Source organism: Mrakia frigida (assembly GCF_051309035.1).
Source record: "Mrakia frigida strain ATCC 22029 unplaced genomic scaffold BDY24scaffold_51, whole genome shotgun sequence".
Lineage (NCBI taxonomy): Eukaryota > Fungi > Basidiomycota > Tremellomycetes > Cystofilobasidiales > Mrakiaceae > Mrakia > Mrakia frigida.
The window spans coordinates 17199-42030 of record NW_027481230.1 but is presented as its reverse complement, the minus strand read 5'-3'; the positions used below and the strand labels follow the sequence as shown (position 1 = coordinate 42030).

The window sequence follows — 24832 nt, the reverse complement described above, 5'->3', positions numbered from 1 at the left end:
GTTTCTTACGCATGCTTTTTTGGGCAGAACAGTTGGGGTCGAGAGAGAAAGAGAAAGAGAAAGAGAGAGAGACGCGTAGGAGTCGACTGGCCTCTTCGCTGCTTCTTCTCGAGAGAATCGTCTCGGAAAAAAGTACTGTTCACTGGGACACTTCAAGCCCATCGACGCTGAGAAGATCTTCCCTTCGAGATCTCGTTTCTTCGGTCAATAAAAACGAGGGGAGGGGAGGAAGACGACATCGACGGCACTCAGCCCGAAAAACTCAAACTCGTCGACTCGTTGACCCTTCCTCTCACCTCCTTCTCTCCCAACCTACAGCACCCCTCCCACTACTCCCTCTCTCTCCCACGGGAGCTCACCCTCCTCTGCTCGATATGTTCTCCCTCGCCCGATCCACCCTTCTTCGTCGTCCAACGGCCTCCCTCCTCTCTTCCTCCACTTCCACTTCCCTCCTCTCCCTCCGACAAGCATCTCACGCTCCTCCTCGTCTTCCTTTCACCAAACTCACTCCGGCATCCATCTCCTCCCTGCTCTCTCTAGTCGGATCTCCGTCTCAGATCGTCTCTACCATCGCTCCTACCGAGGGAGAAGGGAGTGGGTTCAAGACGGTTGGGATTGAGGAGCTGGATGGAAACAACGAGGATTGGATGGGGAAGTATAAAGGCAAAGGGCAGGTGGTCGTCAAGCCGAAGACTAGGGAGGAGGTCGCTAAGGTGGTGAGTCAGAAACATTTCTTGCGGGAGGTGGGAGCGGTGGGAAGGGCGAAGAGGGAAGGAAGGAGGGAAGGTTGAGCTCGACGGAAGAGAAGGAGAGGGAGAGAGAGGGCGAGCGAGTTGGATCGGGCTTTCTAGATTCTGAGTTTCGAACCTGTAAAGGACTGGAAGCTCCTTCTATCTGTTGGGAGATCGGCGATTTCATCTTCTCTTCTCTCTGTACCTGAACGAGAGCTTTCGGATCCGACCTTCACCTCCCTCCTCCCTTCTCCCTCCCTCCAACCTCGTTCCTGACTCCTCACCATTTTCAATCTGAATAGCTCAAATACTGCAACGACAACAACATCGCCGTCGTTCCTCAAGGAGGAAACACCGGTCTCGTTGGAGGATCCATCCCCGTCTACGACGAGCTCATTCTGAATCTCTCTGGGCTGAACGAGATTAGGCATTTTGATTCGGTTGCTGGTGAGTCGACGGCTCTATTTTCGAGTCGGTAGGTTGAGAGGAGCCGGTAGAGTGGAAGAGAGTAACGGTGAGCTGACCTGGGTTTGGTGATGGGCTGAAAAAGGAATCCTGACCGCCGACGCTGGGTGCGTCCTCGAGATCTTGGACAACGAGATCGGCAAGGACGGGTACATGATGCCTCTCGATTTGGGAGCTAAGGGATCGTGAGTCTTCACTCTTGTGTCTCTCCTTGAGAGAGCCAGTGCTGATCGAGCCTCGTGTGTCGCAGGTGTCACATTGGAGGGAACGTCGCGACGAACGCTGGAGGACTTCGACTTCTTCGATACGGAAGCTTGCACGGATCTGTTCTCGGTCTTGAGGTCGTTACTCCCGAGGGAAAGATCGTCGATCTTGGGTGTTCGGTTGGATTGAGGAAGGACAACACGGGTAAGTTTCGATCTCCTTTCCCTTCTTTCTTCTCGAATTCGAACTCACTCGACCTCCTTGTTTCCTTTCCCAGGCCTCGACCTCAAGCAGCTCTACATCGGCTCGGAAGGAACCCTCGGTATCATCACCGGAGTCACCATCCTCTGCCCTCGTCGTCCAACCTCCACCAACGTCGCCCTTTTCGCTCTCCCTACCTTCGAGGCCGTTCAACAGTGCTTCTCTGCTACCAAGACTCACGTCGGGGAAATCCTCAGTGCTTTCGAGTTCTTCGATAAGAGCAGCTACGAGCTCGTGCAGAAGTATGCGACAGGAAACATTGCTAGGAACCCGTTGGAGAACGAGGCTGAGTTCTACGTTGTGAGTTCGACGACTGAACTCGACACGTCTTTCTCCGTTCCCTCGATCGCTGACCGGCTCTTTACGTTCGAATTGATCTCTTGATAGGTCATCGAGACTGGAGGATCCAACAAGGAGCACGACGACGCTGTGAGTGCTCTCATCCTCTCGTCTCTTTTCCTCGCTTCGACGCGTCGAAGAAGTTGAGCCAACCCGACTCACTCCTTCTCTTGCTCGTTTCCAGAAACTCGAATCTCTTCTTGAGCACCTCCTCGAGACCGAGATTATCTCCGACGGTGTTCTCGCTCAGGATTCGAACCAGCTTGCCGCTCTTTGGGCTTTGAGGGTGAGTGCTGATATCGTCTCGATTTCTCGTCTCGTCTCGACGCATCGCTTCGCTTCGAATATCGAACTCACCCCTTCTCTTTTTCGATGTGACAGGAATCCATCCCCGAGTCAGCAGCCAAGTGCGGTCCTGTTTACAAATACGAGTGAGTCTCGAGGTCTCGTCTCTCTCTTCCTTCTCGCCTCCTCTTCTCTCTTCCCTCTTTCCGCTGCCGAAACCGTACTGACGCCTTTCCCTTCTCTTCGTTTATCGTAGTCTCTCCGTCCCCGTCCCCAAGATGTACGGACTCGTCGAGGTCCTCCGGAAGCGAATGACCGAGAAGGGTCTTTACGTCGAGGGAAACGAGGACGGAGGAAAGATTAGGAAGATTGCTGGGTACGGGCATATTGGAGATGGTGAGTCGGTGTCTTCTTGTTCCTGTTCAGTCTTGCTTTTCGCTCTTCCGCCGGACGGGATCGAGCGAGGGAGTGGCAGAGGGAGGAAGGAAGGACGCGTCGATTCGAGCTGATCATTCCTTCTTGTTCTCGTTCTTTCTTCAGGTAACCTCCACGTCAACATGAGCGCTGTTTCCTGGGACAAGGAGGTCGAGGCTGCTATTGAGCCTTTGATCTACGAGTTGACTGGTTCGTTTCAGCTCCAACCGCACTCCTCTCCTCTCGACGCGTTCTGACTCTCTTTTTCCCTTCCTTCTCTTCGTCCCTCCCTTATCCCCCTTCCCCTCGACCTATACAATCCGTTCAATCTACAGCCGCGGAGAAGGGATCTATCTCCGCCGAGCACGGTCTCGGAGTGATGAAGGCTCCTCATCTCCACTACTCCAAGACGGACGACGCGATCCAGATGATGAGGGAGGTGAAGAAGCTGTTTGATCCTAAAGGCATCATGAGTAAGTTTGATTCCCTTCCACGACCAAGCGGCTTTGGGGATGGCGTTAAGGTGTTGACGAGGAGGAAACAGAGAAGAGAGGGAGAGCTGACTCGAGTTGTTTTGCTTTGCTTTGCGGTTTCGCTCGAAACAGACCCTTACAAGTACTTGCCTGCTGAGGAGACTAAGCCTTGATAGATGCTTTTTCGGAATGATTCGACTTGTGGGAGTGAAAGAGAGAAGAGTTGAGTCGGGTTTCTCATTTATTGAGCGACGCGTCGCCCCCATTTTGTTGAGGTCGTACGGTTGCCTTCGAAAGTGCGGATCCTTCTGAGACCCGTCAAGCAGATCTCATTGTTTCATTCTATTCCAACTTCAGATGATAAAGCTCCCACTTCGATCTGACCAAGGCAGACGAGCAGGGAGAGGAGGGAAGTGGAGGAGGAGGAAGAGAGGAGGGAGGCGGCTGGACGACGAAGAAGGGTGGATCGGGCGAGGGAGAACATATCGAGCAGAGGAGGGTAAGCTCCCTTGAGAGAGAGAGAGAGAGAGAGAGAGGGTTGGGAGGGGTGCTGTAGGTTGGGAGAGAAGGAGGGGAGAGGAGAGAGGTCGACGAGTCGACGAGTTTTGAGTTTTTCGGGCTAAGTGCCGTCGATGTCGTCTTCCTCCCCTCCCCCTCGTTTTTATTGACCGAAGAAACGAGATCTCGAAGGGAAGATCTTCTCAGCGTCGATGGGCTTGAAGTGTCCCAGTGAACAGTTTTTTTTCCGAGTCGATTCGCTCGAGAAGAAGCAGCGAAGAGGCCAGTCGACTCCTACGCGTCTCTCTCTCTTTCTCTTTTTCTCTCGACCCCAACTGTTCTGCCCAAAAAAGCATGCGTAAGAAACCCGAAACACCTCTCCTCCTCCTCCTCTGTAGACCCCATCCGCCAAACCAAGGAGACCGAAAAGAAAGAGAGACCGAAGCAGCGCAAAACAAGAGAAAGGAAAGGAAAGACGAGGGTGAGACCCAATCCCCGTTTCCTGAACCTCCTCCGTCGCAACCAAACTCCAGCTCTCCTCCTTCCAAGAAAACCTAAACGAACGAGAAGAGAAGAAAGGATCGAGGGAAAGAGAACTAGACAAGCGATTATGAACACCGAGAAGACTACTGCCGAGTGAAGGGAAAAGACCAAAAGGGGAGGGGAGGGAGAGGGTACGAGAAAAAAGAGAGAGAAAACAACGACCACCACCGACGAATCTAAGAAAGAAAACAAAGGGGAAGGGTAGTTTACGCTCCTCCAGAGTAGACCTTTCCGAAGGCGAGCTCCTGCATCTTGTCGTAGAGGGAGAGAACTCCGGCTCTGTGAGGAAATAAAAAGGAGATGACGGTCAGCGAACTGAGCAGAGACGCGTCGAAAAACGGAAGAGGAACCTACCCGGCGACTCCTCGAAGGATGTTGGCTCCAGCTCCCTTGAAGAGAGACTTGAATCCCTCCTGTTGGAGAATCTGAGCACCAGCGTCAAACTGAAAATATACAACGAGGATACAAAACACTAGTCGGTCTACTTGTTTTACGTCCACGGTCCCACCGTCCCTTGACTCTCAAATTCAAACTTGAAGAGCTTCGTTCTGTTTTCGCTACTTACCATGGACTTGTAGTGGACCTTGGCACCCGAGGTCATCATCTGTTAGGAAGAAGAAGAAAAGGAAGAAGAAGGTATCAGTAGCTGATTCGAATGAAGGAGGAGAGGGGAGGGGAGGAGAGGAGAGAAGGCAAATGCGGGAGGGCTGATCTCTCTCGGCTCTCCAACGAACGACCTTCGAAAAGGATCGCAAGATGAAAGAGCTGGAAGAGAGCGAGAGTGGGGAGTGGGGAAGAGGAGAGAAAGAAAGAAAACCTACCATTCGTCGTCGGATAGTATCGAGAGGGTACGAAGCGAGACCAGCACCAGTGGTGACGGCCCATCCGAGAGCGAAAGAGGCGAAGAAGTTACCCTCGAGGGCACCGACAAGGACGACAGGCTTGATGGAATCGTAGAGACCTGTAGGACAACGACAACGAGGAGAAGAAGGTCAGCTCAAGTCGAGCGAGGGAGGAAGGAGAGGAAGGAAGAAGAGAGGAAAGAGACGAGATGGGGAACGAAAGACGTACCGAAGTAGAGTCCTCGGTAAACGATGATACCAACGACGGAGGGAACGAATCCACGGTAGAGTCCAGCAATTCCGTCAGAAGCGAGGGTCTTCTTGTAAACGTCGATCAAACCGTTGAACTGTCGGGTTCCTCCAACCTTGGAAGACTTGTTGTCGTTGGCGAGTCGGGTTCGGGCGTAATCAAGGGAGTAGACGAAGAGGAGGGAGGAAGCTCCGGCAGCTCCTCCGGAAGCGATGTCTAGAAGAATGAGAGGAAGATGAATCGAAGGTCAGGAACGATGAAAAGGGAAAAGGAGAGGGGAGAAGAGAGAACCGAAACCGAAATCGGCGTCGGTTGAGAGGACCGAAGAGGTCGAGAGCAGAAGGGAAGGTAGACTCACTTCCAGCGAACCAAGTCCAGTAACCCTCAGACTTCTTGAATCCGAAGAGGGACTTGAAGTAGTCCTTGAAGGCGAAGTTAAGAGCCTGGGTAGGGAAGTATCGGATGACGTTGGCGGTGTTTCCCCTCCAGAAGGCAGCGACTCCCTCGTCGGCGTAGGTCCTCCTGAAGCAGTCTCCAATACCGGCGTAAGGAGTAGCAAGTCGTCCCTGCTTGATCCTTTAGGATGCGAAGAGAGAAGAGCGAACGAGGAGGCGTCAGTTTGAGATTGCGAGGGAAAGGGAAGGACCAACGACTCTTTCGCTCAGCCCTCAAGCCAGCGAAGCCTCCCGAAAGAAACGCGGGAAAAAAGAGGAGAATCGAGCGAGTCGTAGGGGAAAGGTCAACTCACATCTCACCCTGGTTCTGGACCAAGAGCTTGATTCGCTCAATGGGGGCAGCGGCGGTCTTCGAGACGGCCTGTGGGAGGGAGGAAGATTGGGAGGAGGGGAGAGAGGGAGGGAAGGAAGAGAGAGAGGATCAGCGGCGCTCCGAGAACACTTTTTGACGAACCCCCCCTTCAAGCGCGATGAGAAGAAGAAGAAGAGAACTTACAGCGGAAACTCCACCTGAGAGACCGTTGAAAAAGGGTAGAGAAAATGGTAAGCATCATCCTCGAGATGCTTGCGAGGTCTACAAGGGTACGAACCCATGAGGAAATCAACTGAGAAGGAGAAGAAAGGGAGGGAGGACGAGGTCAGCTCTGCGCGCTTCGTTTCCTTTGCTTCTTTTGCACGAGCTAAACCCTCAGGCTCGTACAAAAGTATGGTATGGAGGAGGAAGACTGTACTCACGAGCGAACTCCTGAGGGGTCTTGGCCTTCTTCACTTGAACGGGAGCAGACATCTGAGAGAGAAAGATGGAAAGGAAGAGGGTGTGATAAGCCAACGTCTTTCCATCGCTCAAGATCGAGTATGAACGAACAGACTTACCTGAAAAGAGGAGAGCGTAAAGAGAAGAGCCAGGCGGTAGGGATGATCGAGACGAGGAGTGGATGGGAGGTCGTGTGAGGGGAGGAAGAAGGAGGGAGGTAAAGGAAGGAGGGAGGAGGAAGGGCCGGAACGAGATGCGTACGATGAAAAGAGGTGTAAAGAACAGAGAAAGAATCAGTTTTCGGTACAGAAGAGGAGGGGAGGAGTAGAGGGTGATCCGAGGAGTGACTTACCCTTGAGAAGAGAGAAAAGAGAAAAGAGAGGTGGTTGAGGGTGAGGGAAAACAAGAGAGCCAGGACCGTCTCCCTTTTCAAAGTCTTCCGGCGTCAAATCTCCCCCCTCCTTCGAGCTTCCCCTCCTTCTGCCTTCAAACAGGCGAGGCCCTAAACCCGAACGACCACTATACAAGCTGGCTGTTACCTTTCTTTCTATCCCTTTCCTTGCTTTGGTCACGCAAGTTTTCTTCTCGAGCAAGAATCATATGAACTCGAGCTGAGCCCCTTCATCTCTTCCCTCCGAGGAGGCGATGAGGATTCCTCAAAACTCTTCGTCCTGTTTCTTCTGCGAAACAAATCTTCTCCACCATGTCTCTTCTCTATCCCTACACGAGATGTGCTGCTGAAGCAGGCCGAGTTCGCTCTGCAAAAGCTTCTTCGAACGAGCTCACCCGTCGCGAAGGCCCACGTCCTCTCTCCCTTTCTTTCTCGAACCTGGAGATCTTCCTTTGCGAAACCTCGACGGAATAAGCACTTAGGGGTAACCTAGAGAAGAACGAAACACGACGACGTAAGAATCCCAAACGAAAGCGAAAGCTACTGGTAACAAGAACATCGAAACGACTTCCTCCTCAGCCCACTTCCTCCCTCTCATCTCTCCTTCCTCCCTTCCCTCAGTAGTAGTACCCCTCCGGCGCCGCCCAAACTCCAGGAACCACCACTCCTCCACCCTGCTGAGACTGACTACCTCCTGCTGCCGCGAGAGATGCCTTCGCCAAACCTCTGTTCCAACCACCTCCTCCCGCTGCTCGTCCTGCTCCGAAGAAGTCCGGTTGCTGCTGATTGTTGAAGGATCCGAGCTGGCCGTTAGGGAGAGGAGCGGGAGGAAGGGGAGGGAGTTGATATTGAAGGAGGGAAGTGGAGGGAAGAGGAAGGATAGGAGGAGGAGTGGAGAGGGTGTCGGAGGAAGAGGAGGGAGGGGAGAGTTGAGGAGGAGAGCGATGGTGGTGGGAGGCGTGCTTCCCCGTCGACGGGTCTCGAGGAGGAGCGACCCTGTAGTTGGAATTGGAGTTTGAGGAGGAAGAATTAGAGGAGGAGGAGGCGAAGGGGTAGGAAGTGGAAGTAGAGGCGATTCCTGATCCGTCGTCGCGGTCGTCGTCTCCTCGTCGGTACGAAGACGAAGGGTGGAACGAAGGGTGATCCGTCCTTGGATCTCGAGCTGAGGAAGACGAGGATGAGGCTCCTCCGCGAAGGCCGCCTTGACTAGGATCGTTGAGGGAGGGAAGGTGGGAGGAGGGTGCTGCAGAGGAGGAGGAAGCTCGATGAGCAGTGTTCGAGGCGAGAGCTTGGGCTCGAAGGTTCTCGAGCATCGCTCTCGATGCGTCCGAGCTCGACGATCCGTTGGTAGCTCCGGTGGGTACTGGGAGTGGCGAAGAATATCCTGTGAAGGAAAGGAAGTGAAGTAGGTCAGTCTTGGGTCGAAAAGAAAGGGAAGGAGAGAAAGAGCGACGGCAACGAACCGTTGGGATCGTATCTCGGTCGCTTATCTGAACCTCCAGCATCTCCATCACTCGGCCTCTTCAACGATGCTGCTGCTCCATTCGCTCCTCCTGAAGACGATGCTCCAACCGAGCTCGAGCTTCTAGCTGCTGGTCGAGCGACGGGTCGGGCGTCCTCCTCGTCCGAACTGAGCGTCAAGTCGATAGGTCCTTCCATCGCTACTGGAACCGATCTCCTAGGAGCCGCACTGCTGGTCGCTCGAGGAGGAGGTGGTCGAGATCCTACATCGTCGTCGTCGTCGTCGCTGCTGAGGGTGAAGACCTCCTTGCTCTTTCCTTTGCTGATGGTTTCGGCGAGAGGAGTGGACGTGCGAGAGCCTGGGACCGATCCTGGTTGACTGACGGCGACGGGGTGAGCAGCAAGCCAAGCAGCCGAGCCGTACTTCTTGTTGCTCGAGTGCCAGAGACCATCGGGTTCAACGAGGACTTCGTCGACGCTGTCGGGGCAGGCCTTGATGATCTCCTCGGTGAATCTGAGCACGACGCGTCGAAAACAGGTCAGAAACGGATTCGATGAGACCAAATGGAAGTGGATTAGTTGGCTCACTCGTCGATGAACAGCTTATCCACGGAAAGAACCCTCTCGCAGATCGGGCAAGCCCACTGAGGAGTCTGCTCGTTGATCTGGAACCAACTCGACGCCTCGAAGCATTGGAGATGATCGCACGACGTGGATCGAACTGGAGTCGACATTCGAACGTAGGAGAGCTGTAGAAAGAGAAGGAGACGCGTCAGTCGGGCGAAAAGAACGAGAAAAAAGTGGAGGAAGGAGAGGGACGCACGGGACACTTGAGGTTGAGCGTGAGGGCTCCGATCTGGATCTCAGCGTCCTCGGCGTCTTGTTGCACTGGAAATCGAAGAAGGAGAGTGTCAGCTTCTTGAAGCTACGAAAAAGACGAATCGAAGGGAACTCACTGCCAGCTACGACGTCCGCTCTCGACTTCCTCGGTTGACGTTGAACCCTCGTGACTAGTTCAGCGGGAGTTGTCGATTCGATGAGACAGACTTGCATCCAGTACCTCTGCAGTCGCGAAGGAAGAGTCAGCCAGATGCTCTCGAGAATGAAGAGCAGGAGAAGCGGAGAACTCGCCTTGATGTGCTGAGGACCCAACGAATTGACGTGGACGAGCTCGACCTTGTTGACATCGTTCTGACCCATTCTCACCAGCCTCGTCTCGCCAGCCTTTCCCTTCTGCAAGTCCGCTGGAGGACAACTTCCAGGCTTCTTCTTCATCCCCTTGAGGTTGGCGGCGATGAGGTTCTGGTTGACTCGAACCTCGGACGTTTGAGGGAACTCGATGGGAAGACCTCCGAGACCGGCGTGGGTAGCTCCTTGGAGATTGTAGTAGGTCGACGAGGTGCAGAAGAGGCGAAGAGAGAGGCGAGGAGCGACGTTGGGTGCGAGACTGGACGAGGAAAAAAAAAAAAAAAAAAACGAGAAAGGGTCAGCAGGAACGTCGAGGAGCGAGAGAGCAAAAGGAGGGACGAACAGAGATCGCTCGACTTTCTGACGAACGTCCTCGGTGAGATTGAAGGGACCGACAGCAGATTGACGATCGCTCTGAGATTGAGACTCTGTTCGAAGGGCGAAAGCAAGGAGTTAGTTAGTAAGCAGAAGAAGGAAGAGCTCGAACGAGGGAAGAGAGAACGAACCTTTGAGGAAGACCATTTCGGTGACGGCTTCGACGACCTTGAACAAAGGAGACTCCTTCCACTTGACGACTGCGAAAGAGAAGGAAAGAGTCAGCTCGAGCTCCTTTCTCTCAATCGGCTACGAGACTTACCAGGCTTCTTAGCAGGTGGCAAAACTCCTCCCGATCCAGATGCGCCGGCCTGCTGCCAGCTGTAGGTCTGACCTCCGTAAGGATAACCAGCAGGCTGTGGTTTGGGTGCTGACCCAGAAGCAGCTCCGTAAGGGTTGTGATTGAAGACTGGCTGAGGTGCTATAGGAGATGCTCCGTATCGACCCGCTCCTGCGAAGGTTCAAAGACGTGAAGGGAGGAGGAGGATCAGCGTGAGGTCTCTCAAAAGAGAGGGCTGGAAAGAGGAAAGGCTCACGTTCGAACCGAAGGTAAATCTCCTTGAACTTGTTCCATTTCGCCACGTCGTTGTTCGTCTTCCAGTGATCAAGCCAAACGGTGATCCTGAGGAAGGGAGGGAGGGAAAGAGGGAGGAAGGAGAGTCAGCAAACGAGCTCACCATTCCTTCTCAAACGTCGAGTCAGGTTCCTTCCAATTCGTACAGCAAGAAAAGAAAGCAGCTTCACATCTCCGAGCAGGGTCCGACGAGCGTCAGTCGAGCTGGCGTTCAAGATCTGCCTTCGTTGGACCAGAGGTCGAAGCAAGGAAGACTCTCACACGCGAGCTCGTTATCGAGCTCGCCACCGCAGGACTCCTCTCGATTCGACCGGTCCTGCTCAACATCTACCTTCGCATAAGCCTCGTAGAGAAGCTGCGAGAACGAGAGTGGATAGTCGAGAACGGGCGAGCTCTCGATGGAGTTACAGCTCTCCCTCGAACTATGTAGGCCTCCTTCTCGAGCTCTCAACCGTTCACCTCCTCCTTCCCCACCGCTTCCGCTTCCCACCCTCACCACCCACAGACCTCTCCCAGACCCAGCTCAAGGATGGATGCCGTCGGAGGAGCAACAAATGGTGTTCCTACTGCGACGACTCTCTCCCTGTCTGCCTCTCGAGCTCAACAGAAGGGAAGGAGGAGGAGGAGAAGGGAGGAAGGACTGACCTCGAGCAGATCTCTGCCTTGAGACCCTGAGAAGCCTTCATGTTGACAAACATCTCAGCGTTGACCGTCTTGATGAGATCCAGAATCCTGGGTACAGTCATCGATTGAAATCCACGGCTGATGGCCTGAGAAGGAGGTGGAAGGGGAAGGGAGGACGCGAAGGGTCAGCTTGAGCTCTCTCCTTCCCCTTTTTTTCCTTCTTCTCCTGCACGCATAAACTCACGGGGTAATCATACCAAGGACCATTGGGATCGTTGTACGACATCGCTGACGCCTAGATCTGGGGGAGAGAGAGAGCGAAGGGAGGAGGGGAGAGAGAGGGTTGACGACGTTGGGAGGAGCTCTTCGATTTCAGTCTTCGATTCCCTTTGTTGAGGCGGCTGTTGACTTTTGATTTGAGTCCTTTCGTCCTCTACTTCCATCTCCGACATCCTAGAACTGGACAAGTGTAGACAGACCTGAATGAGCCGAAAACCGTATTCGGCCACCCTGCAGCACTTTTCGAGGCGATTCGCTCGAGCAGGCGACGGTTGTGGCCCGTCCTCTTCCAGCGTGCCCTTTCGTTCTCCTTTCGACCTATACTTTCCTCTGACATCTAATATGGACATGATGGTCGAATCCCCGTCACCGATCTGTTCCCTTGAGTTCTGTAACCCCCCGCCCCAGAGGGAGAGGACGGCCTACAACCCGCGTTTCATGAGCCGCAACAGAGGCCCACAGCCGAGTCGAGGTGGCCGTTCTCGAAGGTTGAGAAGCAGATCTACGCCGAATCCTGCGATCTCTAGTTCGGAGGTATTCTGGCGGGGGGTTCCTAAGCCAACCGGGGAACGGTTCGAATCGAAGTCGACGCGACGAGATCGACCTCGACCCAAGGATCAACTCGAAAGTCGATTTGCTTCACTTAACTGCAAGGGCCGTGAACGCTTCACAGCTTCTACTGCGGCTTGAATCTCAGAGTCTTGGTGGAGATCGAGCCTCGCGTCCGGGTTTGAAGTCGACGCTCGAGTTGGTTCACGACAACGCAGACCTACGAAGCTCGCTTCGTGCGGAATCGAGACTGGTGTGGAGATTATCTCAATGCTTCTGTACAGAGATGCGTCTTTGTTTCCGCGAAAGGCTCCCCTGGTCGAGTTGCGACGTGTTGTGCTTTTGTGCTTTCCTGCCCTTCGTTCCATCTCATTCAGATCCGCCTTCATCCGCTCCTGGAGCTCTCTAATGTGTGATTAGAACCAAACTAAGCGTCCAGATCGAAACCGGAGCGTGCTCATCTGATCTCTGGAGGCGGGAATCAGAAGGAAGATCGAAGACGGCGCGTCGGTCGCCTCCCCCTCCCTCCTCTTCTCGTCTCGCCTTCCTCCCTGTGATTTTCCGCATCTTTTCCAGCACGGCTTCCAGAGGAATTCAAGAAATGAGAAGATCGTAGAATTAATGCAAGAGCAACTAGATAGTCCGTAAGAAAGGAAGGCAAACAAAGAGAGCAACAAAACCGCGTCGTGAACGTACAACAACTCCAGTACAGATTCTAAAAGGCAAATATCTATTCCTGATGAAGCTTCGTAAACACCCGTCTCGACATTCCATCGTCGCCCATAACCTCCGTCCTGACGAGCTTGTACTTCCCGAGTCGAGGGAGGATCTTCGCCCAGACGAGCCACCAGACCCCTCCGAGCGCGATGAGGCCGAAACCGACAACCACGTGTAAAAAGTACGGCAAGGACTCGTATACTTTGTTTCCAGCAGCAGGAGGGACGATCGGAACGACGACGAGGAAGAGGTTGGCGAGGAAGAAGAAGATCTGAAGAGGTAGAATAGAACGGAAACGCGTCAATTTCCTCGTCGCCAGGCTCGAGAACGATGAAAGAGACACTCACGACGACGGGGAGCGAAGCTGTAACCGGACTCGACCACTGGTACTTCTCCTTGTTGAAGTAGACCATCATAAGAGCGAAGGAGATGAGCGTATTGAAGATGTTGAGAGGATAAGATATCAAGTTCAAGAGGAACGAGTAGGCGTCTCCCCCAGGAGGAGCGAGCATGCTGTAACGATCAAAGAGACACACATTGAGAGGTCAGCACGAATATTTGGAAGACTTCGATACCTACGGGCAGAAGAGAGAATGAAGACGAACATGATCAACGAAACCGCCCATTGAAGCGCAAGACCGGCGAAGGGAGAGTTGAAAGGCTTGTTGGAGGCGAAGAACTTCGAGAAGGGGAGGATACCTCTGCGAGAAGGGAAAGGATAGACGTGGTCAGTAAAGGAAGATCTCCTCGAAGCGAAGAGAAAAGAACGACGCACTCTCGTCCGAGCTCCTGGTTGACTCGTCCCTGAGAGAAGAGGACGGAGAGGACATTTCCGATGGCGGACAAGGCGATGATGACAGAGATGGCCGTTCCTCCAGCGGTAGATCCGAACCTGAAAACAAGCGAAGGAAGGCGAAGAGTCAGTTTTGGTTCGAAAACGAACAGGAACGAAGGACGGTTTCCTCACATTCGCGTCATAAATTCAGCAGCGAGCAAACGGTTGGAAGAGATGATCACGTCCTTGGGGACGGCCGCGAAGAAAGCAATGTTGACGAGCATGTCTGCAAGGGAGAGGAGGAGAAAGAGTCGAAAGTCAGGATGCGAGAGAGAGAAGGAAAGAGAGTCGAAGGCCACGACGCGTCTTCAATTTGAGTTCGGAGCAGTGGACGACAGACAACACTCACAGATCATCGAGACGAGAAGCATAGCAATAGGAGCAGCTCGCTTGACAGTCTTGATGGGAGATCGAATCTCGGACATGGAGTAGAACTGAGCGGGAAGGAAAAGAGGGAAGGAGAGGAATCGTCAGTCAACGCGTCTTCAGACTCACAAAAGCCCGACCGGATCCCGGAGATCAAAAGAAATGTTACTTACAGCATTGCTGTATCCAATGAAAGACCAGATAACGTTGTACATAGCCTGGACGAAGGAGTTGGCGTCGGACTTGGTTCCGGCGAAAGCGTTGGTGAAGTTGGAAGGGTTGGGCGCTCCAGCCTTGACTTTTCCAGCGAGAGCAGCGAAGCCAGCACAGATAATGAAGGCGAGCACTCCGATCTTGAAGAATCCGAGGACGTTCTGAACGCGAAGACCCCAACGAGGGCTGCATCCGTGCACCAGGAGAGCAAATGTGACCACTCCGACTCCGATCGCTCGCTGGTTCCATCGTCCGACCTCGACACCCTGGATGAGAAAGGAGGAAGGAAGAAAGAGCAACGGTGTCAGCATGGGATTGGGACGACGGAGGAGGAGGATGGGTAAGAGGAACGAGTCGCGTCGAGAGAGAGAGAAGGGACGAACGGCAGCATTTAAAAGCATCTCGCCGGCGTAGACCGAGTTTCCTGAAGGCCATCCGAGGAGGGCAGCGTAGATGGCGTAGAGGCAAGAGACGAGGTAGAGAGGTTTTCGGAAGTAGAATTCCTGGAGAGGAGGGAGGAGAACTTCAGTCGCGATATCTCCCAAAGGCATCTTCCTCCTCTTTTCTTCACAAGCTCAAAACTCACAAGGTAGTTCTTCTCTCCTCCAGAACGAGGAATGGCAGTGGCCCACTCGAGGTAGCTAAGGGAATATAAGAAAGCGGGGAGTCGATGAGCTTCAGACCAGCCAAGGGGGACGAGTCGAACGGAACGACTTTGAACTCACACAGCTAATCCAGCAGCAGCGATCAAGCTACCAACGACCCAGAGGATCAGGGCGAGTCCAATAGATCCTGTAGAGGAGACGATAGCAGCAGGGGTGGCGAAGATACCGGTTCATCATTCTGAAGGAGGGGCAAGAAGGTCAGCTCTCGTCTCCCTTTTGTTCCGCTCGTCTCCGTCTCAAAACTCACCGGTTGGCGATGAGCATGATGGCTGAGAGAGTGCCAATTCGTCGGTTTGCCAGTGGCACGGCGTCGAAGGACTCTCCGTCTCCGTTGTCGGAGGCTGTCAAAGAAGAGAACGAAAGGAAGAGAGGAAAGTGGGTCTGTCAGCTCCCTTCGTTCGGATCGAGCTCAACCAAACTTCTTCTTCGTCCTTCCCTCCGTCTTCGACTTCTTCCCCTTACTTAGAAATCGCAGAACTCACAAGCAACGATATGCCTAGCATTCAGCGTATCCTCGTTGTCCCTCTTGTAGTCGTTGTCGGAAGAATGAGGTTTCAGCGATCCATCCGGAGACGACTCGTTCAGTTTTTCGTCGCGGTCGCTGATTTCAGCTTCAGCTTGAGAGAAGGAAGGGCGGGGATCGGCAGGCATCGTGAGGGAGACCGAGGGCTGAAGTCGAACGAAGGGAGGAAAGGAAGGGTTGCTGGTGGTTGAGAGCTGAAAGAGACAGAGCGAAGGAACATTTCCTTGACCATGCTTTTGGGAAAGGTGAGATATGGTGTGCTAGGGAGGAGCCCAACTCCAAGAGGAAGGAGGGCAGGACAAAAAAACGTTGGAAAGAATGGGGAGGTTTGATTCGAGAGTTTGACTTGAAGGAGCTGGGCCTTTGTTTTCGTTGGTCTCTCCGACCAAACGGACGGTCCGCTAAAGCCTCCGAGATCGGGCAGGAAAGTTTTCATCGACCGAACAGACACTCAGAACAAATTTTCCCACCTGTTCTCACCCACAGAAGCACGCTAAAAGATTCGTCTGACACGTTCCTTTCCAACCAAGGCTTCCTCTCCGCTCTCTTCCTGAGCCCTCTGCTTCCTTCTTGTGGGTATGGCGACTTTCAGGACCATAGGATTTCAGGAAGTCGCTCTCTTGCCTCAGAAGTTCAATCGCCTGATCAGTTTCTTGCCCCCCCGCGCCCAGCTTCCGAGACCAAAAAGAGTCTCGACCCAAGTTGCTCGACCGTTCGAAGTCCGCTCTAGATCGAGACGCCGTGCTAGATCTCCCCCTTCTCCCAAACCCGCTTCTCCCCTCGCGAGAGCCCCAGTCAGGCCACGTTCTCCCCCCCCCCCGATGTATCGTTAAAGACATGAAGAACTCTCCGAAGCGACCTATCTACGCGAACAGAGGGAAAACGACGAACGAACGAACCAAAAACAAAGATCGAAACCCGTCCTCCCCTCCTGAGTCCTCAAACCGTCCACTCCTTCTCCTCGTCCTCTCCCTCTCCGACGAAAGGTCGATCCAACCCAGCAACCACCGAGTCACAAAGCACACAACTGCCCGCCAGCAAATCATCCAACTCCTCCCTCATCTTCTCCAACCTCGCTCCCTTGACGGTGTCGACTTCAACCGCCGAGCTACTCTTCGACTTCTTCGATCCTCCGTTCGACGAGATGGCAGCGGCGAGTGCGTCGGGGACGATAAGCTCTCGAAGTCGGTCTCCAGCTGCTGCTAGACGATTGGGGACGAGAGGCGAGGAAGAGGAGGTTGGGTAGGCGGAGGAAAGGAGGGCTCGAGTTGAGTTGGGTGGGAGGGAGGAGGACGGAGGAGGGTTGGCTTTGAGGAGGGAGTTTTGGAGGGAGAGGATTCGTCGAAGGGTGGAAGAGGGGGCGAACTCTTTGATCTGTGAAGGGTAAAAGCAAGCGGAGTCGAAAATAATGTCAGAAGCTCGAAGGAAAGGACGAGGAGGAACGAGCGTCGAACTCACGAGAGTGATCAAGCAGTCCGCATGGAAAGCGTGCTGACACGGGAAAACGTAGAACTGCCTGCTCATCAACAAGTTCTCGCAATGCGAGCAGACCTCCTCGGGTTCGATGGTGATGAATCGATCCTTGAGTTGAGCAATGTCCTTCTTGATCGCCTCGGCGGATTGGGTCGCGTCGTCCATCTCTGCTTTGAGGGTTTGGATGTGAGCTCCACACGACTCGAGAGCCATGCAGATCTCCTCCTTGAACTCGTCGATGACCACGAAGTCGGGGAAGAAGGGGAGGATGTCTTCGATCTTGATGAGGTCGGTGGAGTCGAGGAATCGCATGGCACTGGAACGAGGGATGAAGGAGGAGAAAGGAAGGAAGAGGTCAGCTCGAAAAGTCTCGGGAAGGGTCGGAGAGCAGGAAGTTAGATGAAAAGATGAAGGGAGGGAAGCGAAAACAACAGATCGGGGGACGAAAGAGAAGATCGTGGACGCGTCGAGTCGGGAAAGAAACGAAGCAACTCACGTCTTGATGTCCTTCTTATCCTGCACCACCCACTTGGCAATCTTCAACCAAAGCTTCTTCCTCAACCCTTCATCCTCCCCAGCGACCTTATCCGCACATCCCTTCGCCAGCTCCAGATCTCCCTTCTCCAACGCCAAATCCACCGAGCTCTCCCAAAGCCCCATCTTCGAGTAGATATGCACACACGGCACCACCCTCTCGTGCTTCATGCACAACCTCAAAGCATAATCCAGATCGTAGTACGGTCTCTCCGTTTCCGGGTCGTCTGGAGAGGCAGCGAGGAAGCGAAGGAGAGGACCGTCGTCCGGGTTGGGATCGGAGCAGTAGAAGGTGACGAGGAGGTTGTGAATCGTTGGGTCGGTGCAAGGTGGAGAGGACGTGAAGATGATGTGGTTGAGGTAGCGGGTGGCGTGGTTTGGGGAGAGGGGGTCGAGACGACGGCGTTGCTGTTGGAGGAGAGCGGGGATGAGGAGTCGAGGGGAGAGGAGGGAGGAGGAACGAAGCCACGAGTCGACGGTTTCTCGAGGTGCGTTTCGCATGAGGACGGGTGAGAAACGGTAGTGGAGGGATGGGGACGACTGAGTGAAAGCAGGAGAAAGATGTATCGAAGTCAGCTTCGAGAGCGGGAGGAGAAGGACGCGTCCAAACTCACCTGTCGATTTAGAACTCCAATCGCCTTCACCCACTCCTCCTCCATGACCCAGTGCTCGACGACTTTACCGTAGTCTTTAATGGTAGTAGCGAAGAAGATGTAGAGATCCGTTCGACCGTGACTGAGGAAGAGGTCGTAGACTGTCTTTCGATCGAGGTTGGACTGCAAAGCGAGAACGAGTCGAAGTCAGCTCGAGCGAAAGAGGCTTGATTCGAAGGAGACAAAACTCACCTGATACTCCTGCAGGAACTGTTTGAGCTCGTCCTCGACCATCGTCCGTTCGAGTTTGAGACTCTCGACGTCCTGCGATCCAGCTTCGGCGGCGACGACTAAAAGGGAAAGAGAGCGTCAAGTCAGATCAAGTCCTTCTGCTCTCCTGTCGACTCGAACGACTCACCATCCTCCAGCGTGTTGCACTTGCTCAAATAGATTTCGACCAGCCAAGTGGCGATCATCATTCTTTGCGTCAACTCCTGCGAAACCGAACAAAACACAAGTCAGCTTCTTTTTGTCTCTCTCTCCTAGCCGTCCCTCCCCCTGCACTTCTCTCCCTCCCGAAAAAAAGAGAGACCGATTGGGTGGTGTACTCACCGTCTTCTTCAACCCATCCAACCTAGAGCCCAGATAATACCTCATCGCGTCCCTCTCCCCAGCATCCACGAACCTCAACACCACCTCCTCGAAGCTCTTCGAACACAACGCGTACTTGGCAGCAGCTTGATGGAACCTCCCTTGAGCGAAGAAGGCGTCGGCTTGAGCGGAGAGGATGAGGTCTTTCTGTTGAGGGGTCTGGTAAGGAACGAAGACGAACGAGGGTGAAAGTCGGTTCAGCTCTCTCGGTCGGGATTTCTGGGAGGGAGTGCGAGTGCGAAGGAGGAGAAACAGTCGGAAAGAACAGACTCACCTTAGCGAACTTGAGTGACGGCTCGTACTCCTCCCTCTTGAGCATAATCCTCCAAACATCTCGATCCTCCTCAGAAACAACGAGCTCGAAGATCGCTTGGGACGTGTAGAGCCAGTGAGTCTTGTCCGATGGATCCGAGTTCAGACCCAGAGCTTTCTCGTCTCCCTTCTGTATAAACCCAGGAACCAGCCGAGAACGAAACCGATAAAGGTCAGTCTTCGAATCCACCAGTCGCGTCGAGCTTTCGAGGCCGAGGAGGGCTTGAACGTACGAGCGGCAACCTTTCCTCCCAAACGAGTCTCTCGTCGAGTCGACCAACGGCACAGACTCGATCCGAGTAGAGAAGCAGGTAGTGGTACTGGGTGACGGTCATGCTGATGGGGGTTTGGAGAGAGGGAGAGGAGGTGGTCGGGAAGTGAAGGAGGGACGGAGACGTGAGGAGGGAAGGTGATGGTGTGGAGGAGAGTTGGGACTGAACTATCCCACCAGCTATTGAGGTGCGAGCAATAAGAACGAAGTACGGGGTTAGCGAGATGAGAGAGAAGCAAAAGAGGAAGGAGAGAGAGGAAGAAAGGACGAACGCGTCAACAAAGCCATCGCTTTCGAGCTCGGAGTTTCCGCCGGTGTCGAGTTGTAGAAGTGAAGTTCCAGAGGTGTTTTCGAAGATGAAGGCGTCGAGTCTATCGATAAGGAGTTGACGGATTCTAAAGACGAGCAACGAACGATCAGCTCTCGTCGAAGGAAAGGCGAGCTCAACAAGCTCTCGACTCGAACTCACTGATTCCTCCTCCCTCCTTCAAACTCTTCGCCATCTCCTCCCCCCACTTCCCAGCGTTTCCACTCCCCTCTCTACTAGCACTCGCCTCCCAACCCTTGCCGTTCCTCTGCACAGCAATGAACCATGCCTTCTCCTTCGCACTCCCTCCTCCCCAACCAAGTCCAACGACGGCACTCTTCTCCCCTCCAAAGCTCCAAACGGTCGTAAACTCTCTCTCCTGGGACTTGAAGAGATCCTCGGAAGCTTGAAGAGCGAGGTAGTGGATCTGTCCCTGGGAGGTTCCGACGAGACAGTCTCGAGGACCTTGACGCGACGAGGACGAAGAGAAGGGCGGAGGAGTCGACCAAGCGACCGACGTGATGAGGTTGGCTGACGACGGTTTCCCTAGGGATTTGAGTGGATTCTTAGGCTTCTTCCATTCTCCTCCTCCTGTACCAGCTGCTGATCCTTCTGGGGCTATCGAAGAAAGATACCACGCTTCTCCTCCTGACGTTCCGACGACGAGATGCTTCCCTCCTGCGTCTGGCCAGATGCCCTGGATGACGGAGGGTTGTTCTCCCTTTACCGGTTTACCGGTTGAGGCTAGTTGGATGGTTTGGAGTTGAGTTGGATCGGAGAGGTCGATGACGATGAGGGTTAACGGGTGAAGAGCCATGAACAAGGTGTTGGACGAGACTCGGAGATGGAGGAGGGAGGAAGGGAGCGTGAATTGAACGTGGCCGAGAGTGAAGATAGGAGTTTGAGAAGAAGAAGATGTGTTAGGATGGGTGGAGATGTAGCCGGTTTCGAGCTGATAGATATCGAAGATTTGAGTCCGAGGAGGGAAGAAGAGAGGCAGGAAGGAGGAGGAGGGAAGGATGGTGAGCTTCGACCTCTTCTCCTTCCTTCTCTTCCCTCTTCCATTCTTTGTAGACTCACAGATTCAATACCACCTCCTCTAGGAACTCCGTACTCGTCTTCATCCTCGTCATCCGAGTATACAGTTTCCTCGAACCCTTCGTAGCCTACGTCTTCGTATCGGTTCGAAGGAGAGGAAGAAGAGATGCCGCCGAATCCAGCTGAGGGTTGAGTCGTAGAGGATCCTGCGTGCTCAACGACTAGAGCAAGATGGAAGTGGTTCAGATAGGGGAGTATAGGTGTATTAAGAGAGCAACTCACAATCGTCAAACATGCTGGAGAAGAGAAGGGAAAGGAGGGAAGGAAGGGAGAGGATGGGCGTTTGAGGTGAGCGAGTCGAGGGTCTCTTTCCTTCCTCCAAGATCGATACGACGAGTTTATTTTTTCCTGTTCTACTTTGAGAGTCCCGATCTGAGACCTACACTAGTGCTCGTTCAGAAGCCTACTGAAAATTATCGGATCCAAACTGATCTTCAGCCCTCCCTCGTCGCGTCGCCTCCTCTTCTTCTCTTCTCGTCTCGCCGTACCTCCTCCCCCGCAAGGTAACCACACTCAGCCGGAACCAGCCTCTTTAAAACTACAACCTCCTCTTCATCCCTCGGAGCATAGATCAACACGTCTGCGTCCAAAGAAAAGAAGAACTCACGTCACCTCCTCATCGCTCGTCGAGGACTCACTCCTCAAAGGCACCTTCTCCGCAACCTCAGCAACAGGCATCATCTCGCACCAATCCCTCTTAATCCCAAACCCATCGTCCAACAAATTCAACGAGACCTAAACCCAAACCAATCAGCTTCAACTTCGATAGCGACGCGTCGCTCCCTCGTTCGTCCAACTCACATGGCAAGACCCTTCCTCCTTGTGAAGATGTGCAATCTCACCTCAACATCAAATTCTCGTCAGCTCGTTTCCCTGAGGAAGGTTTTCAAGCTCAGGGTGAACGGGGAGAGCAGGACCGTGTCGCTCGAGGACGGACGTGGAAGGTCGTTGAAGGGCGCTGAGGAGAGATTTGGAAGTCTTTTGGAGGACGGAGGACATTCGAGTGGATAGAAAGTAAGATCTGGAAGATATGGGACCGTGGAAGTCAGGAGGAAAGATAGCAAACTAGCGAGTCTTCCAAACTCACCATTCAGACTCCGCGACGGTCTCAGCCGTGGCGGCAGCTCCTCTCCTTCTCTCTCCCCTCAACCACTTCCCACCCCAGAAACCTCGAATCCACTTCTCGAAAACCCTTCTTTCCTTCCTCTGTCCTCAACTCCAAACAGAACCGACACCGACCAAAGCCCTCAACTGGGCAGCACGCCAGCTCTCGCCATGCTCCTTCCCCTCTCGCTGCTCTCCCTCTCCTTCCTTCTCCTCCCCTTTCCCACCACCACAACTCTCCTCGTTCAAGCTCAAGATACTCACCTCGTCTCCTCTTCCTTATCCTCCCACTCTTCGCTATCCAAACGACACTGGGATGAGAATGGAAACTATGTGAGCCTCACTCCCATCGTCCTTGTTTGGTGAGCTCGACGTCGACCTGACCCACCTTCCTCCATGCCAGAACATCACCTTCCTCCATGTGAACGACGTCCACGCTCATCTCGATGAATACCGAGCGTCTGGAACGGACTGTCCTGCGGATCACTCGGTCCCTTGTCTCGGTGGATACTCGAGGATCTTGACGAAGGTGCAGGAGATCCGAGCTGGCGTCAAGGATTCGCTGCTGCTCGATGCTGGGGACGAGTTTCAAGGAGTGAGTGGTAATGTCTTTCTATAGTATAGAGGGAGGGAGAGATCACAGAGTATATATCTGTTGGGTTCTATATCGAAGGCAGAGGGACGACGAACTCGACCTCTCTCTTCAACGAGGGCTGAAACCTGACCTCTCCTCCTCTTTCTCTTCCAGACCCTCTTTTACTCTTTCTACGGCTCCTCCGTCATCTCCCAAACTCTCAACCTCCTCAACTTCTCCCTCTTCACTCTAGGAAACCACGAGTTCGACGCAGGAGATCAACGAGTCGCCGACTTCATCGCCAACCTCACCTTCCCGACCGTCTCCTCCAACATCCGAACCGACCACGCTCTCCTCGCTTCCTTGCTCCACCCCTTCTGGATCTTCGAGGAACACGAGATGGCAGTGGTTGCCTTGACCACGGTGGATACGCCCGATATTTCGAAACCTGGGAAGGGGACAGAGTTTGGGAGGGTCGAGGACGTGCAGGTCGTGGTGGACGGGCTGTTGGGAGGGAGGTTGGGAGGGGAGAAGGGGAAGAAGGTGAAGAGGGTGATTGCTTTGACGCATATCGGTAAGTTGATGAGAACGGAGGTCGAGTCGGAGGAGAGACAGCGGGAGCGAAGAGCCGAATCGGTTTGGGTTTGGTTTCGCTCCAGGGTACGAGGAGGACATTCGACTCGCTCAGAACACTAGGAACATCCATCTCATCGTCGGAGGTCACTCTCATACTCCTCTGGGTGGGGAAGCTTGGTACTCGCAGGGTCCCTACCCCACGATTGTGAAGAATCTGGACGGAGAGGAGGTGTTCATCGTCACGTCGTATCGGTTCGTCTTTCCTTTCCTCTCGCCCCTCTTCGTCTCAAAACCCGTTTTACTTCACCAATCCTTCGCCGAAGAGATGATCTGACCCTTGTTTCTTCTAACTTGTCAGATGGGGAGAGCATCTCGGTCGAATCGACGTTGCCTTCGCTCCCGACTCTGGAAAGGTGCTCGCCTACACCGGAGGGCCTATGAGACTGACGGAGGAGTACCCACAGGGTGAGTTGACTCCCTATTCATCCTTTAACCTTCGTCGCGAAGTGCTCACCTCGTTTCCTCTCGCTTTTTCGTCGCGTCCAGACGAACACCTCCAAGGGCTCGTCGAAGGCTGGAGGGAACCCTTCCAAGAATTCTCGAAGAAGGTTATCGGACAGACCATCAACGATCTAGATCAATCAACCTGCCAGGACGTCGAATGTTCGTCCCTCTGGCACATCTTCGCTTCCCTCTCGCCTGCTCGAACTGACTCTCCGTTCCGTCGTTCCTCTCTCGACAGGCACTCTCGGAAACGCTGTCTGCGACGCCATGCTGTGGGCTCGTCTTCGCGTCGGAGCACATGTCGACGGTGCTATCCACAACTCTGGAGGAATCCGATCTTCCATCCCAGCTCCCAACGTTACTCAAGGTGTCTTGGTCACGGCCTTCCCTTTTTCGAACGGTGTTGTCGACGTCAAGATGACCGGAAGGGAGCTTTGGGATCTGTTTGAGGGTGTGGCGAGTAAGGTTAATAAGGCTGGGAAGGTGAGTTCGGTTCGGTTCTTCTTGAAGTTGGGGTTTGAGGCTGGGAGAGGGAGAGGGAGAGACGGCATGAGGCGAAAGAAGGGACGCGTTCGAGACGAAGGAAGATGGTGCTGATCTTGTCTCTTTCTCTTTCTTCCCCCCTCGAATCATTTCACACGAGCAGAAAGTCACATCGTCGGTCCAGGTCTCGAGAGGAATGCAGTACTCGTGGAATCCGAAGAACAAGAAAGGGTCGCGTCTCATCTCCCTCAAGATCGGACAGCCTGACCTTCAGCCTATCGACTTCGAGCGAGTTTACACCATCAGTGAGTTTTCCTCGTCTCTCACTTAGTCGAAGCTTCAAACACGTCTATCCTTCCAAGTCTGCTCTCGAATCATCTCTGCGTCGTGCTGACCGCTCTCGCGTTTCCTTCCCCTCCCCTCCCTCTTCTCTCCCTCAGGCACCCTCGACTTCATGCTCGGAGGCGGCGATTCCGTTTTCCCTTATCCTCTCAAATCTCTCCCACCTCCCATCATCTCCCAGGACGAAGCTCTCGCGCTCTACTTCAAAAAGTTCAGCCCTGTGCTCGTCGAGATTGAGGGAAGGATCATCGTCACCAACGAGACGAAGCAGGACAGGGAGTGGGATCTCGTTGAAGCTCAGGCGGGAGGGCAGTGGCCTCAACAGGGAGAGCAGCTTGGGTTTAGGCTGGGAGGAGAAGGAGGGAGGGGTGTTGGGAGGTGGGATTGAAGCGATGGAGGGTGAGGCGAGAGGGGTCGAGGAGGTGGTGGCGAGTAGGTAGAGGGGGATAGAGGTAGGTCTTTATGGGTGGATGGAATGCTGAGACCTTCATGGTTGGGTCTGGAGAGGTGGAGAGGAGTGGCGACGAGACCAGACGACGCGCTCGATCGAAGAGAAGGAGGAGGTTGTACCTTAAGATTCTCAGTTTTCGTGAACCCATATTTGGCCTTGTATCTCATGCTCATCTATAGTGCCTACTCTTCTCACAACGAGCAACCCGAATTTATTCTTCTTTCAGACGCGTCTCGCTGAAAGAAAAAGCAAAACACGCAGCCCAAAGCGGTCGGTCGACGTTCG

General features: G+C 53.8%; 6 protein-coding genes across 6 annotated transcripts; 2 read left to right on the top strand and 4 right to left on the bottom strand.

Annotated features, from left to right (window-relative positions):
• The first annotated feature begins 49 nt into the window (after positions 1–49).
• On the top strand, positions 50–3365 carry BDY24DRAFT_404291 (FAD-binding oxidoreductase). The gene is made up of 12 exons (XM_076642485.1): positions 50–716; positions 1034–1178; positions 1282–1381; positions 1447–1604; positions 1678–1961; positions 2049–2090; positions 2185–2286; positions 2382–2431; positions 2542–2681; positions 2826–2909; positions 3035–3172; positions 3305–3365. Exons 1-12 carry the CDS (start codon positions 375–377, stop codon positions 3343–3345), a joined length of 1626 nt encoding a protein of 541 aa, XP_076492287.1. The 5' UTR covers positions 50–374; the 3' UTR covers positions 3346–3365.
• Positions 3366–4008: 643 nt separating this feature from the next.
• On the bottom strand, positions 4009–6908 carry BDY24DRAFT_404290 (eukaryotic ADP/ATP carrier). Its single transcript, XM_076642484.1, has 11 exons — positions 6867–6908; positions 6496–6547; positions 6351–6365; positions 6257–6270; positions 6054–6121; positions 5664–5881; positions 5285–5521; positions 5035–5174; positions 4779–4817; positions 4568–4656; positions 4009–4492 (listed from the first exon to the last, which is right to left on the bottom strand). The coding sequence occupies exons 2-11, from the start codon at positions 6545–6547 to the stop codon at positions 4420–4422; spliced, it is 945 nt and encodes a 314-aa protein (XP_076492286.1). The 5' UTR covers positions 6867–6908; the 3' UTR covers positions 4009–4419.
• A 444-nt stretch (positions 6909–7352) lies between these two features.
• On the bottom strand, positions 7353–11480 carry BDY24DRAFT_404288 (Siz/PIAS RING finger protein). Its single transcript, XM_076642483.1, has 12 exons — positions 11372–11480; positions 11149–11273; positions 10466–10551; positions 10192–10380; positions 10061–10129; positions 9898–9982; positions 9498–9813; positions 9323–9428; positions 9190–9254; positions 8955–9115; positions 8369–8880; positions 7353–8289 (listed from the first exon to the last, which is right to left on the bottom strand). The coding sequence occupies exons 1-12, from the start codon at positions 11411–11413 to the stop codon at positions 7523–7525; spliced, it is 2523 nt and encodes an 840-aa protein (XP_076492285.1). The 5' UTR covers positions 11414–11480; the 3' UTR covers positions 7353–7522.
• Positions 11481–12685: 1205 nt separating this feature from the next.
• BDY24DRAFT_345646 (high affinity methionine permease) lies at positions 12686–14921 on the bottom strand (the record flags this gene model as incomplete). Its single annotated transcript, XM_076637604.1, has 10 exons — positions 12686–12943; positions 13020–13185; positions 13278–13373; positions 13448–13564; positions 13640–13733; positions 13857–13941; positions 14047–14352; positions 14470–14589; positions 14673–14727; positions 14812–14921. Coding segments are annotated over 10 exons (1407 nt in total), but the record flags the coding sequence as incomplete, so codon positions are not given.
• Positions 14922–16098: 1177 nt separating this feature from the next.
• On the bottom strand, positions 16099–20802 carry PEP3 (tethering complex subunit PEP3). Its single transcript, XM_076642482.1, has 13 exons — positions 20736–20802; positions 20496–20674; positions 19578–20367; positions 19381–19503; positions 19071–19288; positions 18800–18967; positions 18487–18684; positions 18293–18368; positions 18127–18224; positions 17896–18057; positions 17244–17821; positions 16733–17063; positions 16099–16648 (listed from the first exon to the last, which is right to left on the bottom strand). Exons 1-13 carry the CDS (start codon positions 20746–20748, stop codon positions 16214–16216), a joined length of 3369 nt encoding a protein of 1122 aa, XP_076492283.1. The 5' UTR covers positions 20749–20802; the 3' UTR covers positions 16099–16213.
• A 739-nt stretch (positions 20803–21541) lies between these two features.
• On the top strand, positions 21542–24774 carry BDY24DRAFT_404277 (bifunctional metallophosphatase/5'-nucleotidase). Its single transcript, XM_076642481.1, has 9 exons — positions 21542–21950; positions 22021–22212; positions 22366–22765; positions 22851–23019; positions 23126–23232; positions 23314–23430; positions 23510–23754; positions 23918–24059; positions 24195–24774. Exons 1-9 carry the CDS (start codon positions 21789–21791, stop codon positions 24482–24484), a joined length of 1824 nt encoding a protein of 607 aa, XP_076492282.1. The 5' UTR covers positions 21542–21788; the 3' UTR covers positions 24485–24774.
• Positions 24775–24832: the final 58 nt, after the last annotated feature.